The 12,881-nt window shown below is 40.5% G+C and overlaps 1 protein-coding gene across 1 annotated transcript in view; it reads left to right on the top strand.

The window, feature by feature from the left end:
- Positions 1-12,881, top strand: part of CCDC112 (coiled-coil domain containing 112) — a 30,857-nt gene extending 17,976 nt beyond the window's left edge. Inside the window, exons 4-10 of the mRNA XM_042982527.1 lie at positions 1,446-1,535; positions 3,943-4,018; positions 4,428-4,818; positions 9,370-9,783; positions 10,502-10,597; positions 12,075-12,193; positions 12,406-12,881. Of these exons, the coding sequence (XP_042838461.1) occupies positions 1,446-1,535; positions 3,943-4,018; positions 4,428-4,818; positions 9,370-9,783; positions 10,502-10,597; positions 12,075-12,193; positions 12,406-12,448 (1,229 nt within the window). The 3' untranslated portion in view covers positions 12,449-12,881. The remainder of the gene's footprint in view (positions 1-1,445; positions 1,536-3,942; positions 4,019-4,427; positions 4,819-9,369; positions 9,784-10,501; positions 10,598-12,074; positions 12,194-12,405) is intronic.

Here is a 12,881-nt window from a genome sequence, read left to right as displayed (position 1 = left end):
TGATTAAAACATCATTTGCCCTGTGGCAGTGTCATTGTAGTTGATCTGACTATGGCAAAAACAAAACAACTGAACAGTTTCCTAGTACCTACACTTTGATGGAAAAGTTACCCGACCTAGAGCTGCAACCATGAATGAATGAGACCCTATAAAATACACTGGATAAGCTTCTGATTTTATGGAACTCTTAGATTTTAGTAAAAAGTAGAAGAAACCAAAGTCACATATACACATGGTTTGTTTTGAACGTTAGCACTGGCTCTGGGCCTATGGGTAAACTTTTAAAAAACTAATTGGGGGGCACCTGCATGGCTCAGTCGGTTAAGCAGCCGCTTTCAGCTCAGGTCATGTCTCACGGTTTGTGAGTTCAAGCCCCGCGTTGGGCTCTGTGCTGACTGAGTGGAGCCTGCTTGTGATTCTCTCTCTCCCTCTCTCTCTGCCCCTCCCCAACTTGTGCTTTCTCTCAAAATAAATAAATTATAAATAAATACATAAAACCTAATTGGTTCTGAGGACTTTTGGACAGAGCTGTTTGATGGTTCATGCTCATTTGTGGGAAAGTTGCAAGAAAGTAAAGGGGAAGCACATAAAATACCCAAAGATGATAAACAATAAATAATAATATTAATTATATGAACATATGTCTGTGAATATATATTAGCCTAATAATTTAAATAAACATTAAAGTAAGGTTATTACTTCAGAGCGAAAATACAAAAGATGAATCCAGTCTTTCTGCTGCTGCTACAGAACATCTAAAAATGTCTGTGAGACCTTCATCTGCTTTCCAGGCTTTTTTTGTGGGCCTAGTGAGTGACTCCAGGCTAGTCCCGTGGTTGAGGTGGGCAAACGGTAGCGTAAATACCACTCCATGGCTGCTGGCACCTCCTCAAGGTCATGGCTGGTGTTACATCACATGTCTTATCAGCCCCTGTCCTGGAGGATGTGATTAGATGAAATTAATTCCCATTAGGAAGTTTGTCAGTGTTCATAGAATTAATACTGGTTAGGCAGTTTTAATATGCCAACGATAGAGTTGAGATCAAATTCTATTTCCGTAAATTATAACAAATTCAAAAAGAAAGAAAAAACTTTTTAAAAACAAAACACGACCACATCTAAGCTACCGTTCTCTGTGTTCATGTGTTCAGAGCAGTGTCCAATCACTCAATCCCCAAAGAGTTAAAAAAAGAGAGAGAAGGAACATTTCCTTTTATGGTAAGATTTAACCCATGGTGCTTTTAAATACTGGAGGAAATTGGGAGATGCTTTATTTATTTGTTTGTTTATTTATTTGTTTAGAGTACTTAAAATGTTCAGGCTGCTTTGACACAAATAACCTTCTTTTGTCCATTATGTAATTGCTCTTGGCTGTCTTTTACTAAGTGATGGTGATCAGTCTTACAACCACCTCTGTCGGTAAAGTACATACTTTTTCCTTATAGGAGCAAAAATCCAGCAACAATTGGCCAAAATACATAATAATGTAAAGAAACTTCAGCATCAGTTAAAAGATGTGAAGCCTACACCTGACTGTAAGTAAATTTAGATTTTATGTTCTGTCTTTTGTATTAGTATTGCCTGATGCTTGTTAGAATTGTTTATACTTTCCTAATAAGCAGGTTTTTTGTTTGGCCTTAATGGAACTCAGCCCTACTTTATTGGTTAGGGATTAATAAAGATGTATTAGGTAATTACTTCTAATATCTGGTGTTGATGTAATTGCTTTAAAATGCTATCACACCCTGGGGCGCCTGGGTGGCTCACTTGGTTAAGCGCTGGACTCTTGATTTCGGCTCAGGTTATGATCTCATACTTGCGGGATCGAACCCCACATCGGGCTCTGCGCTGACAGTGTGGAGCCTACTTGAAATTCTCTCTCCCTCTCTCTCTGCCCCCTCCTGCTTTCTGTCTGTGTGTCTCAAAATAAATAAACATTTTAAAAATGCTATCATATCCTTAAAAATTATGAAGCAGATAGAACAGGTAATGTTGTCACCTACAGGATGAAACTTTTGGTTTGGAGGAGTTCAGATTCAGCTGACAAAGAGGAAAAAGACTAATTTCCTGATTCCTAAACCCAGTGCTTTTCCCATCATTTACTTTTTGAAATAATTACCTTTCAAATAATTGCATTTAGAATACATAAGGAAGAGGTTAAGTAGTATTGGGGCAAATGTCAGCCATTTGGAAAAAATGAAACAGCGTCTTTACCTCCCTGCATACACCGACATTCATTCCTGAAGGATCATATCCCTTATTCATTATGTGATTTTGGGCAGATATCTTGATCTCTCTGAGCTTTTATTTCCTTAGCTGTAAAGCGGAGATAGTCATACCTGACTCAGGAGTCTTTGGGAGATAGACTGACAGTGCATGTAAAACATTTGTTCAGTGTTTATAATCTAGGAAGCACTAATAAAAAAAAAAAAAGTAACTGTGACTCTCCTAATTATTATTTATTAAATTCATACATGAAGCCATAAAAATCCTAGAAGAAATTATGAGTTAATATTTTTATCATTGTATTCTAGTTTATAAGAATGACCATGAGAAGCCATAAAGACAAGAGTGGACATACCTGACTACTTTACAAAAAAGCCCCAAACCATAAAGTTGAAAAACAAATTAGGAAAGTATCAGCAATACATATGTAACTTATAAAAAACTAATATCCGTAACATATAAAGAGTGCCGACAGGGGCACCTTGGTGGCTCAATTGGTTAAGTATCCAACTCTTGATTTTGGCTCAGGTCATGATCTCACAGTTGTGATATCGAGCCTCGTGTCTGGCTCCACGTTGAGCATGGAGACTACTGAAGGTTCTCTCTCCTTCTCCCTCTGCCCCTCTCCCCTCCTTGAGCTCTCTCTCTCTTTCAAAGAAAAAAAAAAGAGTGCCCACAAATTGGAGCAACAAAGGTAAATAACCTAATAGAGTAGGGGGTAAAGATTATCAGGTGCTCGTTTATAACAAGAGAAATACAAAACACATGTGAAAATACTGCTCAGGCTCATTAATAATCACAACAACGTCACTGAAATCAGTCACGATCGGTTTGGCCTCCCGTTTTGGAAACGGTTCGAGGTGTGCAGGAGGGGATGCTCAGGAACAGTAAGTCGGTAGAGCCTCCCAGGAGGACAGTGCGCCAGCGTCCTCCACACCATGAGGTGTGTATGCTATTTTATTTGGCATTTCAGATTTCTCTGTTATCATCTGAAAACATCCAAGCATGCAGAATCAGTACACAAAAATATTTAGCATGGCATTGCATCTATCGAAAGGTTCATCGCTTGGAGAATTAATTAAATGAATTAGGGTAGATGTAGACAATGAAAGACTATGTAGCCATGAAAAGAATGAGGGGGACATACATATATACTGATATGGAAAGTTAGCCACATGTGTTTAAGCACATTTTGTTAAATAAAAACCGTTGTCACAAGACAGCATGTGTAGTGTAAAACATTTCTATGGGAAAAATAATGATATTAAGGTTTAATAATATGTGTGTATAGGAATAAATTTATAGTCGGAAAAAAATTGCAGTCATAAATATTAGCTTCATAAAAGCGCAATTGTCTTATCCTTTAGGTTACAAAGCATTTTTAAGTTAAGGTGTGACATTCCCTTTTCTCCCAACATTTAATTCTTAGTCATATTAAAATATGACATAACAGGAGTGCCTGGGTGGCTCAGTCGGTTAAGCATCTGACTTTGGCTCAGGTCATGTTCTCACGGCTTGTGGGTTCGAGCCCCGCGTCAGGCTCTGTGCTGACAGCTTGGAGCCTGGAGCCTGCTTCGGATTCTGTGTCTCCCTGTCTCTCTGCCCCTCCCCTGCTTGAGCTCTGTCTCTGTCTCCTTCAAAATAAATAAACATTAAAAAAAATTTTTTTTAAAGATATGACATAACAGTTTCTTCATATTTTTTTTTTTTTTACAGTTGTTGAAAAGCTCAGAGAAATGATGGAAGAAATTGAAAATGCAATTAATACTTTCAAGGAAGAGCAGAGATTGATGTATGTTTCAAACTCATTTTAATATAAAATGATTGACATTTATGTTTCACTGCCTCTCAGTAGGTTGTTCACAAATCATTTTATTGTTCTGTATTTAATATTGGTCTTACACAAAAGCAATATAACACCTCTCTTCTTTTGTTTCAGGTTTCAGACTGCTTTTTATGTTTAAACTGAATTTTCATTTATATTCAGACAAGATAATGTCCCAAATAAGAATTTGAATGATGTTTTTTTTTTTTTTTTTTTACTCTGAGGAAACTCTTTTGAGGCTTATAATGTTAATAATTCTAAGTGGAGATGATGACATGGAAAGAGTCAGGAATAATGAAATTTGAGGGCGGAAAAGGAAAGGTTCATATGGATTGGTTTGTATCTTATTATTGACAATTTACCTTTAAAATTGTAGGTATGAAGAGCTTATTAAAGAAGAGAAAACAACCAATAATGAGCTGATTGCCATATCAAGAAAAATCGACACCTGGGCTTTGGGTCATTCAGGAGCAGAACGTGCTTGCAGAGCAGCATCAGGCAAGGTTCCTGTAGACAAAATGACGCCAAGCACCCTTCCGGAAGAAGTGGTAGATTTTGAAAACTTCCTTCAGCAGACAGGAGGGCGACAGGGGGGCTGGGACGACTATGACCACCAGAACTTTGTAAAGGTGAGAAACAAACATAAAGGGAAGCCGGCGTTTATGGGAGAGGTTCTCGAAAACCTTCCTGCAAGAACACAGGATGAAGTTCAGCAGCATGAGAAATGGTATCAAACCTTTCTGGCCCTGGAAGAAAGAAAAAAAGAGGTAAGAATCATTACAAGAGCTGTCATCTGTTGTATGTTTCTGTCTTCTAGGCACTGTGCTACGTAAACTCTTTGACACTGTCTAGTCGTTAATGTTACAGCCTTTCCGGGAAGTGTGTTTAGAGTCCCCTCCCCCCACTCTTTTCAAAGAGAAACAGAGGCCGTGAGAAGGTAAACATTTTACCCAGCCAGTGAAGTACAGTTGTATTTCCTCAAGGCCAGACACTTCTACCCCAAGAAATAAAACAGCGGTCCAGAAAACTTCGGACTGTGGGCAGAACCCTCTGTGTGCACCTGAAATGTGGGAAATCCAGAGCTGTTTTAGGCTTTTGGTAGAAGTCATCTTACCACCAAGGCCAGATTGTTGTCAATAGAAAATAAAGAGGCAGTAGGAAAAAAAAGTGTCTTTGATTCTTAAAAGTTTCTTTGAGTTTTGGAGCTTAAGCCTCATTGCCTATTTTATTTTATTTTATTTTACTTTACTTTATTTTATTTTATTTTATTTTACTTTATTTTATTTTATTGTTTTAGATAGAGAATGTGAGCAGGGGAGAGGGACAGAGAGAGGGAAAGAGAGAGAGAGAATCCTAAGCTGCCTTCCACGCTCAGTGCAGGGCCCAACGTGGGGCTCAATCTCGTAAACCATGAAATCATGACCTGAGCTGAAATCAAGAGTTGGACGAGCCACCCAGGCGCCCCCTCATTGCTTATTTTAAAAGACTCAAAAGTTTGGCTACCCAGAGGAAAGGGTAACTCTTAATGGTAGCAAATACCTGACAAGTTGCATTTTCACAATAATATTATTTTGGCTTTGGTTTAAATCAGGACTTCTCAATCTTGGCACTGTTACTATTTGGGCTGGAGAATTCTTTGTTGTCCTGTGCGTTGTAGATGGTTGGCAGAATCCGTGGCCTCCACCCTCAAGGTGCCATTAACACTCCCTTAGTTGTGATCATCAAAAATGTTTCCAGACATTGCCAAATGCCCACTGGAGGGCAAAAATTGCCCTCGGTTGATGGTCGAGGTCTGAGTCACTTTTTTGTGGACTTCAGTTATAATAAACGTCATCTAGGTTGGTTGGACAGCAAAGGTATGACTGTTCAACAGATGACATACCTAAGGAGCATTAAAGAAATGTTGATTCCATGTTTAAAGTTGTTGTTTTTTTTAATGTTTATTCTTGAGAGAAAGAGAGAGAGAGAGAGTGAGAGCAGGGGAGGGGCAGAGAGAGAGAGGGAAACACAGAATCTGATGCAGGTTCCAGGCTCCCAGCTGTCAGCACAGAGCCCGACGTGGGGCCTTTGGGGTCAAACCCAGGAACTGGGAGATCCTGACCTGAGCCTAAGTCAGATGCGCTTAATGGACTTAGCCACCCAGGTGCCCCTACATGCTTTTAATTTAAAATCTTAAAAGGGGGTTGGGTGGCTCATTCGGTTCAGCATCTGACTTCGGCTCAGATCATGATCTCACGGTTTATGAGTTCGAGCCCTGCATTGAGCTCTCTGCTGTCAGCATGGAGCTCTCTTCAGATCCTCTGTCCCCCTTTCTCTGCTCCTCCCATTCTTCCTGTCTTTCTCTCTCTCTCAAAAATAGATAAACATAAAAAATAGCTTTTAAAAATAAAACCTTAGGGAAAATAACTGGGGTTCATTGTTGTGTTTTTTTCCTTCAAAATAAGTTGAATGTAGGAAAATTGATATTTGGGACTTTAAGAAAATTTTTTTGAAACAAGTCTTTTTTAAAAATTTGTTTTAAGAGAGAGAGCACATGTGCAAACATGGGAGAGGAGCAAAGAGGGAGAGAGAGAATCCCCAAGCAGGCTCTGTGCTGTCAGCACAGAGCCCAATGAAGGGCTCAATCTCACAAACTGAGATCCTGACCTAAACCGAGATCAGGAGACTCTAAACTGACTGAGCCACCCAGGCGCCCCTGAAACAAGTCATTTTAAAAACCTCAAAATACCAAGCTATTAAAAATTATTTGGGCCTTTTTCCCAGGATACTGAAAACATGGGGTCCCTGGACCAACAAAATGGTCCATGGACCAGCAAAGTCAGCGTTACCTGGGGACTTGTTAGAACTCATAGGGCCCCAACCCCAGACCTAATCTGAACTCGGGGTGTGGGACCAGCAGTCTGTGTTGTCACAAGGCCACTTGGCTGTGCTGTTAAGGAGCTAATGTTTGAGAGCCATCTCTCCAGGGAAGGGAGCAGACACAGTGCTTCATGTCATAAAGGTAAACCACCTGGATTCTAGCTGGCTCTTCTTCCCAGCCGCTCTGTATCCTGGTGTTTGGTGACAGCCTGAATGTAGGAGTGAGGCGGGTGGAGTATGCAAGTTGAGGGGCCATTTACTGAAGTAGGACATGGTGGAGGAAAAGAGAGAAGCTTGGGGGAAAGCGTCAGGAATGTAGTTTAAACTCTACTGAGTTTAAGATGACACGTGGGAAATTTTCCATTTGTTTCTCCCACGTCCCTTCACATGTCCCGTGTTTTGCCCCAATGAAGATACTTACTTTCAGACGTGCCCTGAACCTTCTGGCCTGAGTACCCTTGTTTGTCCTATTCTCTCTTTCTAGACCCTCCCTTCTTTGTTTTCCCCTCCACCGCCAGCCTCTCAAAACCCGCCCAGATCAGGTGTTACTTCCCGCTTGCCCACTCACACACAGGAGGCCCCCTCAGGATCCACAGACACCTCGTGTATACCTCTTTTATGATGTGTGAGGGCACGTTCTGTGTTCTGGTGTGTTTGCACCTACCTCATCTAGAGCAGTGCTTGATCCAGGGACTGGCTGGGTTTGTAAAGTGTTAACTGGTTTCCAGTAGGATAAAGCGATTGCACTAGAACCGTCTACTCAGTAAGTATACTGTTTGGTTCAGTTCCCTTTTCTTCCAAAGAAAACTTTCTTGTTGAAGAAAGCAATGCATTGATCTACATTCTGGCATGAATTCCCGATACGTTTGTGGGCCTGCACTTTGAGTAACTATGTACAAAGTGGCATTTGCTATTGTTTTAATCGTCCATGGCTCCGATCACTTTGCCTCGCGTATAGTACATATACCACAGGGATTTATTTAATGACTGAGTGATACACCATGAGAAAAGATGAAGAAATGGTCTCCTGACTTGAGGGCAAAAAATTCAGTAGATGTATCTTTTATGGCTGCCAGAAGGCCGCTAGAATTTTCAATAATATTTATGTACCCATATGTAATGCAGTGAAGCGATTTTACTTTTTTTCTTCACACCTCTGAATCATTATGTGCCAGGCACTGACTCACTTCATCTTCATGACAACCCTATTTACAACAGGAGCAACGCGAGGACAGAGAAGTTTAGTGACTCATCCAAGTTCACACCTACTAAATGGCAGAACCAGGGTTTGGTCCCAAATAGCCTGGCTTCAGACCTCATGCTCTCAACCAGCCCATTTTTATTTTTATTTTTTTATAAAGTTTATTAATTTATTACTTGTGAGAGACAGAGACAGGGAGACACAGAATCCAAAGCAGGCTCCAGGCTCTGAGGTGTCAGCGCAGAGCCTGATGCAGGGTTCGAACCCATGAACCATGAGATCATGACCTGAGCTGAAGTCAGATGTTCAACCAACTGAGCCACCAGGTGCCCTCAACCAGCCCTTTTTTAATTCCTCTTCTGATATTTGACCAGAGAAAGGTCACTCAGAAAGTATTCCAAGCCTAGAAAGAGGATTTGGAAACAGAGCGAGATAATTGGAGGAAACAGATGTTCCCCATGAACACACAAGCAAAGGAGGTAAAGGAGAGAAGGATACCTGATGAGGTACAGTCCATGTGAACCTTGGGATTCAGACAGGAGGAGGAAGGCCAAAAGGATAAACCACTATTCACTGTTCAAAAGATACATTCATTTTTTATAAAACAGAAGTAGAAAATTGCATTTGCACAGGGGAAAAAAAAGCTTTAAAACCTAAGGAAACGGCATTCTGCAATCAATATTCTTTCTAGAAAGATGGATTTGGCGTTGCATTTTTTTTAAGTTTATTTATTTATTTTGAGTGAGAGAGCATGCCAGCATGAGCAGGGAAGGGGCAGAGAGAGAGGGAGAGAGAGAATGCCAAGCAGGCTCCGCTGTGTCAGCACAGAGCCCGATGTGGGGCTCAATCTCACAACCGTGAGATCATGACCTGAGTTCAGATCAAGAGTTGGACGCTTAACCGACTGAGCCACCCAGGCTCCCTGAGGTTGCATTTTAAAGTGCTCTTGGTTAGAGGTGCCTGGGTGGCTCAGTCGGTTAAGCATCCGACTTCGGCTCAGGTCATGATCTCGCAGTTGGTGAGCTTGAGACCCACATCAGGCTCTGTGCTAACAGCTCGAATCCTGGAGCCTGCTCCGGAATCTGCCTCTCTCTCTCTCTCTCTCTCTCTCTCTCTCTCTCTCTCTCTCTCTCTCTCTTTCTCTCTCTCTTTGCTCCTGCTCTCTCAAAAATAAATAAGTGTTAAAAAAAATCTTTTTAAAGAGTGCTCTTGGTTATTAAAAAAGTTTTTCTCTTGCTATCTTTTTTAAATCACTTAGTCTATTCAGAACTGGAAAACCAAAAAGCAGCAAAAGAAGGAGGAAATTTTTAAGTTAAAGGAAAAGGCAGAGAACATATCTATGCTCTTTCACAATAAAAAAGATAATCAAAAGCGAAAAGAGGAACAAAGAAAGAAGCAGAAATTGGCAGTCGAAGCTTGGAAAAAGCAGAAAAGTATAGAAATGTCAGTGAGACGTGCCTCCCAGGTGAAAGAAGAAGAGGAAGAGAAAGAGAAGAAGCGACAGAAAGAGCACCAGCGCCAGTTTAAACTAAAATTACTACTGGAAAGTTACACCCAGCAGAAGAAGGAACAGGAAGAATTTCTGAGACTGGAAAAGGAGATTAGGGAAAAGACAGAAAAGGCAGAAAAAAAGAAAATGGCTGCTGAGGAGATTTCCAGGTTTCAAGAGAGAGTGAGTAAATAGGGTTCCTGAATTTGGTTTCTTTTTTTTTTTTTTTTAAGTGTATTTATTTATTTTGAGGGGGAGAGGGAGAGAGAACACATGCGTGAGAGCAAGGGAGTGGCAGAGAGAGGAGGAGAGAGAATCCTAAGCAGGCTCCATGCCCTGCACAGAGCTCTACACAGGGCTCGATCCCATGAACCGTGGGATCACGACCTGAGCCGAAATCAAGAGTCGGACGATCAACCGACTGAGCCACCCAGGTGGCCCCCTGGATCTTTGATGCTGCACATAGAGGTGTTACTTCCAGATTGAGGTCAGCGAATATTGAGTGCTTCTCATGTGCCAGGTCCGTACCCAGCATTCACATAAGCCAAGTGAGAAAGCTGTGCTCCCTAATTTGTAGCAATTATAGTCTCATGGGAAAGGGAGACGTTCAAGTGGGAGGCTGCAGCGGAAGGGGGTTAATTCCAATACGTGGGTTTTATTAGGAGAGAGCAGAGTGCGGTGCTGGAGGTGTGGCCTGGGCACTTGAGGCGTTAGATAGGCAGCAAGGGAAGCATTAGTAGCTGTGTCAGACCAAAGGTGATGCTGCAGTGGAGTCTTGAAAGAGAAGAAAGGGGGGGATCCTTCCTGGCAGAGGGAACAGCATCAATGCTGCTTTGAAACAAATTCTGATCAACTTTGTTTTCTTAATCTTATCCTTCTTTTGTTGGTGTGTATTTTTTAGGATTTACATAAACTTGAACTGAAAATTCTAGACAGACAGTCAAAGGAAGAGGAAAAGGCAGAAAAACAAAGAAGACTGGCAAAATTAAAAGAAAAGGTACTGCCTGCTGAGATTTCTTTATTTTTATTGTTACTGTCCTGATTCCTTGATTGGTAAGGATACAAGCATAAAATCTATTTTCTTTAAAAACAATTATTTATTTTGAGAGAAAAAGAGATAGAGTGTGAGTGGGGGAGGGGCAGAGGGAGAGAGAATCCCAAGCAGGTTCTGCGCTGTCAGTGCAGAGCCTGACATGGGGCTCGATCCCTCGAACTGTAACATTCTGACCTGAGCCGAATCGAGAGTCAGATGCTCAACCGACTGAGCCACCCAGTGACCCTAAAATCCATTTTCTTTCTATTCAGTGCTCCATTTCTGTATCATTTCCTCTAAATTTCATACTTATGTATTTACATGTTACAAAGCACAGCTTAGCACAACTTAGGCAACTGTTGTTTGAATTCTGCCATTTCACATTATAAGCACCTTCTTTTATTTTTTTTTTAATTAAAAAAAATTTTTTATTTATGTTTTAGAGAGAGGGAGACAAAGTGTGAGCAGGGGAGGAGCAGAGAGAGAGGGCACAGAATCCAAAGCAGGCTCCAGGCTCTGAGCTGTCAGCACAGAGCCCAACACCGCGCTCGAACTCACGAACCATGAGATCATGACCTGAGCTGAAGTTGGATGCTCAACTGACTGAGCCACCCAGGCACCCCAGAAGCACGTTATTTTCTTTACCCTGAATTAGTTCTCTCTTCCTACTCTTCATTCTGTTTTTCTTATTTTCTGTATATGCCTCTATTTTAGACCAAGTGAGCTAGGCGCATGGCTTAATCTCCCTGGTAGGACTCAGAACCACAGATGTTGGTGACTCTCATGGGTAAAATCAAGAACTTCTGGTGGTTATTTGTCCTAAAGTTATTGTCTGCCTATCCCACTATCACACTTGGCTACCTTACATTTCCCTCAGGTTACAAACAGAAAAACTAGAACAACAATGGAAACAGAATAAAATCATTGAATTAGAAAAAAATAAACTAAATTAACAGTTTATTAATAGATTGATGTAGTCCAGATTTTGTGTTAGCTCTAGAAGCACAATGAGAAGTTTACTGAAAAGGGGGTGCCTGGGTGGCTCGGTTTGTTAAGCTTCCGACTCTTGATTTCGGCTCAGGGTCATGATCTCATGGTTTCATGAATTCAAGCCCCGCATCGGGCTTGTGCTGACAGCTCAGAGCCTGCTTATGATTCTCTTTCTCTCTCTTTCTCTCTCTCTGTCTCTCTCTCTCACTCTGCACCCCCCATCCTGTTTCTGTCTCACAAATAAATAAACTTTAAAAAAAATAAGTAAATAAAATTTTAAAAACAAGTTTATGGTGAAAAGGTTACTAACAGTTTTATTTCTGTTTGGCTAATATTGAGGATGCTTCTTAAAACTGCTTGCTGTTACTAGGGATCTCACCCACTAGTCCAAACTAGTTTGTATAAATAGTTTATATAAATCAACTGGCATTCATTTTATTTCTGATTATAGGTTGAAAACAACGTTAGTAGAGATCCCTCTAGGCTTTACAGACCTACCAAAGGTTGGGAGGAAAGGACCAAAAAGACAGGACCCACAGGCTCTGGGCCACTTCTGCAGATTCCACACAGGTAAAAAAGGAGTGAGAGTGGCTGTCCCCTTTATAATAATTTAATAACTGCATGTTTATATTTTATGAAATTTCTGTATGTATGCTACATTTTACAGCAAAAAGTTGATCAAGTAAATCCTTATACTTTTTTTAAGTTAGTATTTAATTAGTTAGGATTTTTTTTTTTTTTTTAATTTCCTTTGTATTTATAATTGCCCTTCTTCTTTTTAGGGCCATCCCAACCTGGAGACAAGGAGTTGAGAAAAGAATATGAGATAATGAAGTTGATACTCAGTTGATGAGAATGTCAACATACTCAGTCATACCAGGAGAGAGTCACTAACCATGTTCTTTCAATAGCCCTAAACCCAGTCAGAGTGATAATTGTGTTGTATGTGAACCGATAGGTATTGAGTTTCATGCGGCGTTGTCGTATTTCCTGTTTATACTAAGAGGGTATTTCATGGGTATGCTGGCCTGTTACTGATGTAAAAGTTTCCCCAAATAAGTTGATGTTACAAACATTGCTTCATTTTAATACTCGGAACATTTCAAAGATTCTTTGTTTTCGTCATGGCATAGCAAAATAAACTGGAACAATCATAGGGGAACATTTTTTTTTAAACAAAAATTTTGTAACATTTATAACTTGGAGATGAATCAGCTTAAGTAAGAAAAATGTAAAGGTTTTCCTTTTTTTTTTTTTT

This window comes from Panthera tigris, chromosome A1 (genome assembly GCF_018350195.1).
Source record: "Panthera tigris isolate Pti1 chromosome A1, P.tigris_Pti1_mat1.1, whole genome shotgun sequence".
Lineage (NCBI taxonomy): Eukaryota > Metazoa > Chordata > Mammalia > Carnivora > Felidae > Panthera > Panthera tigris.
This window is presented reverse-complemented; position numbering and strand designations above follow the sequence as displayed.